The sequence below is a fragment of the Syngnathus typhle genome, linkage group LG4 (genome assembly GCF_033458585.1).
Source record: "Syngnathus typhle isolate RoL2023-S1 ecotype Sweden linkage group LG4, RoL_Styp_1.0, whole genome shotgun sequence".
Taxonomy (NCBI): Eukaryota; Metazoa; Chordata; class Actinopteri; order Syngnathiformes; family Syngnathidae; genus Syngnathus; species Syngnathus typhle.
The window spans coordinates 11,578,425-11,583,140 of NC_083741.1; the positions used below are offsets into that span (position 1 = coordinate 11,578,425).

General features: G+C 36.6%; 1 protein-coding gene across 1 annotated transcript; it reads left to right on the forward strand.

The window, feature by feature from the left end:
- Positions 1 to 286: 286 nt before the first annotated feature.
- LOC133153099 (uncharacterized) lies at positions 287 to 3,215 on the forward strand. The gene is made up of 5 exons (XM_061277158.1): positions 287 to 506; positions 1,442 to 2,038; positions 2,112 to 2,186; positions 2,301 to 2,379; positions 2,457 to 3,215. Exons 1-5 carry the CDS (start codon positions 437 to 439, stop codon positions 2,617 to 2,619), a joined length of 984 nt encoding a protein of 327 aa, XP_061133142.1. The 5' UTR covers positions 287 to 436; the 3' UTR covers positions 2,620 to 3,215.
- Positions 3,216 to 4,716: the final 1,501 nt, after the last annotated feature.

Consider the following 4,716-nt stretch of genomic DNA (forward strand, 5'->3'; position numbering starts at 1 on the left):
TATTAAAAGTTCCTCTATGTAGTAATACTCCGCTTTGAAGGACACCTTTTATAACATTTGTCCGTCATAAGGAAACTACAGTATTTGAAACACCTTTTTATAATATTTGTCCGTCATGAGGAAACTAAAGTATTTGAAACAGTTATTTTGATGATTGTATGGCAATTCTACACCACAGCAAATCCTAACCACAAAGTTTCCCTGTGCTTTGCTTTACGAGGAGGAAATGAGCATGGTAGATTTTTGAGGAAGAGGGTGTGTTCACAGGTGTGTTTTTGTGTTCTCAGTCATTGTTGTACTCATGCAACAAAAACCTGGTGCATATAAAAGGCCAATCTATGAATCATCAGATCGAAAAACTCAGATAACAGGGTGACCAGAATTTCAGCAGCACTGAAAACAGACCCGATTGGCACTCATCGGTACAAGTACAAGGATGGCGACTTCTCTCTTTTTGGGGATTTTTCTTGGACTTTGGGCTATTGTCTATTCCGGTCTGATCCATTGTAAGTGGCAGTTATTTTCTTTAATATGTTCCCTTCTTCCCTATTATTTGGCTAACTGTTGGCAGGTGGTTGAGTTAGTACTTAGGTATAACTATTCGAACTGGAAATGTTAGAATGAATAACCACTAAAATACATAAGTTTTCATATTATAACAAACTGTTTTTATTATACAGATCAATTGCACGCTATCAATTTTAGGAACGTGTCACATTCTTCTTTCAGTGTCATTTTCGGTACATACGGAATTGATTAATTGAGTTGATCCTTGTCATTCTCACAGTGTCTCTTTTCTTCCCCAATGAGTCAGCACTTGAATTGCTTCCACCTGAAGTGCTCTTAATCGTTCATTCTATGTTTTCAAGGGCCCAAGTGTTATGTTTCACTGTCGCAGACCAGGTTTCACTCGTGGATCTGCATGTCACAAAAAGTGCTATGCAAAATAAAATGAATTTATTCTTGGTCTATAAAAGGTGAAATGAAAGATCGCAAACGAAATATGCATGTTTGTGCCCCATATAATCTCATAGGAAACAGCAGAAACAAACAAAAAGGAAAACAGAATAGACAGTAACAGTGATTTAAAATGATAACTTTACCATAAAATTGATGTACACTTCATTATAAAATGACAAAGTTCATGAATCCCTGTGTGTGATTTTGTATCTCCTTCTATACTGAGTGTGCCAAAAGGGTGATAGACTGAAGTTCCAATGAAACTTCCTCTTGACACACTCACGCATGAGTAATCACCCAGGTTAATCATTACTGTCACACCTTAACAAAGTAGACAACACAAGTTAATACAAGAATTCCATGCTGAGTATGCAATCTCCTTGAAAGTAATAGATTACGGCTAAGGAAAAAAAATTCCATGCCAAATCTGGTAGGTAAATATTTGTGGTGACCCTTGTATTTTTCCATCTCTTTCTCCCAGCTGTGACCCAAATTCCCATTAAATCTGAGGAAGACGTTCTCCGAGAGGCTGTAACGGACGGGTTCCTTGTTGAACATTTTGTTCCCCCATCACTCGAATCCGAACCACTTGAAGAAAAGTTGAGCACTCAAGAGATCAACCAAACATCATCTGGCAGCGGAGATAGTCGTAATCGAACCCTGTTGAAGGAGATGATTGAGGGAGGCACATCAGGTGACGGGTTCTTCCAGCCCAAGGATGAAGATTATTCAAACACAAGTGAAAGAGCTTTGCCAAGTTCCAGCTCATCTACCACCTTAAGTCTTCCCTCTGGCTGGACGTCCTCCTCACAGACAAATGCAACCCAGTCAAGTAACATGACAGAGCCCAGTCTGCCCTCTACAACTGTTGATTTTGAAAGTTTTTATTCAGGGTCTGGGAATAGTGAGATTCTAGAACAATATCCTACGACAAAACCCAGCATGACCCATAGTCCAGCTTTCATTACCATAGAACAGGGTACTTCAGGAGAAGAAGATTTGGAGCCAGGATCAGGATTTGGAATACCAAAGAAAATAGGAAAAAAAGGCAGACTCTTGGAATTTCCATCTGTCCAAGGTAAACATCCTTTATCCATCCATAACATTGGAAAATTAAATGATAACCATGAACCTTTTTAATTACTTCCCAGGTGGTGAATTTTACCATATACCTCAGTCTAATAATCCTCCAACAACAGAGCAACACAAAGGGCACGTGACACCAGGTACCTGTCAAACACACTCAAATTCATGCATGTTCTAAGAAACCTTTTCTTTTTTATATACGTATATAAAAAAAAAAATCATTTCTTTGAGTCCAACTCTCCCCTTTCATTCAGATTGGATCATCATCTTGGGTTTTGTTGTTGGCGTTGCAGCACTGGTGATGCTTTGTCTTGCCATCGCTACCAGAGACAAGTGAGACTTTGGTTTTGAGTAAATATTAAAATCTGAATCTCCTTGCTAGCGTAATATGAACCATTCCTACTTTTTAGATGGAACGGTCCGAGGCAAGCATCGAGACCACAAATCGAAGTTGACTTTTCACAGCAGCAGAAGTCAGAGAACGATGCGTTCCTGCAGAAAGATACACCCAAGGAAAACGGAAAGGCGGCGGAGTACACAGTTATCCCGTTGGATGAGCTTCCAGTGAAATAGTCACACCACCGAGACAAACAGTCGATTTCAATAATGTGCAGCCGTGCTGCCTCCGAACGCTCGGCACAAATGGTTTGGAACATTCTTGCAGTTTTGTATTCAAAGACATTTGGCTCCCTGGAAGCATTCATAAATACTTTGGAATTATGTCAATATTCATTTCCAAGTTGTCAGTGCCATCAACTCTTTTTAACCACTAAAATTTGAGAACTTAAGCTGTTGAAAATGTTTTGTGAGTACCACCACATATTTTTGTGTAAAATTCAAACGAGTGTTAATAGTTTGTCTTTTTGTAGAATAAAAAGCAAATCTTTGATAATAATTTGTAATTGCTGCTTTCGAGAGTTTCTTATGACATTATTTTCTTACATTTATGTAATTATTGTGTGTATATGTAATCTATGAAAAGCTGTTCTGCTGACCTGCCCAAAATATCAATTACATAAGTACAGAATCTACTTTTTCAACAGCTTTTTGGATGTTGCTCTTCTGTATTTTATGAAATATGTTTTGAGAAATAAGACCACCAGCATTTCATCGAACATTTATTTGTATTTTTTGATATTTTTTTACACTTATTAAAACATTACACACAATTTTAGTACCCTTTTTGCCTGACAAAGACTTCTGCCCTCATGCATGTGGATTCGGAGAGTCTAGGTCACGATACATTACAATGCGGAAAAGAAGAATACAGAAAAATAAATAGAAAATATATGTTGAATTTACTAAAGATTTCAAATTCTCATTACAAAGGAAGAAAAAAAACTACCAAATAAGTTGACCAAGAACATTGACTGGTCATATCAAGAAAATATACAAGGAAATATCAAAGTGACGTTTTAAATGCAGAGATAATATAATTCCATTCATATCTGTCCGCTATTCAGAACATCCCCCATCTTCTAAAAGGTGCCAAATTTGACTGAAAGCAGTACAGTTCAGTTCAACATGTCACACTTTGGCTTAAAACAGTAAACCCTGATCTGTCAGATGTTTTCACTGAGCAGTATATTAGTCAGATATGTAATCAAATGCATGCAAACGCAAGAGCTATTGTGTTCTTCCCATTCCAGTTGTCTGTCAGACAACTGTGTCTCACTTGACCCTTGCTTGTGCAAAGGTGGCAAAAAGCTGTGGTACATGCAGTTGAGTTTTTCTGGTACCCACTACATTTCCATAAATGACGATTTGAATACTCAAAGTATTAATGTTGCCATTTTTATCAAGCAGTACAGATTGAAAATGGCCCAAAGCAAACATCGTACTCAGGTCTCACTCCGTACATGCAGACACTTAGCTGCCACCAACATTTTGCCACTTACAAAGTTGTTTCACTTTGCTCATGACTTTGAAACAATCAAATATACAATCAAATAATTAAACTATTCATTTAATAATTAGGGACTGTCTACTTGATCATGATTTGAAGTACAGTAGTTACTACATTAAAAGTCAATTTTTTAAATAATAATTAAAGTTCACAAACTATCAAAAACCACAGTGGAGTATAATAAACATACTTCTAACATTTGTATCTAATTATACAAACATAGCAAAAAACATTTGAAACAATAACAATTAAGCTATATACAAGTCTTACAGAGTTATCTAACTACAAACTATATACACAAAGTGCAAGGAGGCACTTTAAGCATTTTTATTTTTGGTACCTTAGCTTTTGCTTTTTTCAGACCAACAATAAATAAGTAAAATCTGAGTTAAGATACAATCAAATGCTGGAGACAAACTCATTTTGCATTTGATAAACAAACAGGATCAAACCAATTCAGATACGAAGTCAAAGACAAAAAACAAATTCTACATCAAATTTCTGCTGATGAAGAGGGCCCAGCCATCCTCATTCTGCCATTAAGTTGGATAGAAATAATTTCCTCAATGATTGGGAGTCCCAGCTTAATGTGTATTTTCGGAATTTCAAAAGCATGCTCACTGCATTGTGCAGCGGATTTCTTCAAGGCAAGTTAAATATTTAACAAACAACAAGAAACTGAAAGAAAAACACAAAACAATGCACTGTCTTGAGTAGTGAGAATCATTTCTACTGTTTTCCTCTTTACAAATTCCTATCTTATT

Coding starts and splice junctions, on each gene's coding strand:
- LOC133153099 (XM_061277158.1), top strand. CDS start 437: ATGGCGACTTCTCTCTTTTTGGGGATTTTTCTTGGACTTTGGGCTATT. Junction 507..1,441: donor CTATTCCGGTCTGATCCATT/GTAAGTGGCAGT, acceptor TCTTTCTCCCAG/CTGTGACCCAAATTCCCATT. Junction 2,380..2,456: donor GCCATCGCTACCAGAGACAA/GTGAGACTTTGG, acceptor CCTACTTTTTAG/ATGGAACGGTCCGAGGCAAG.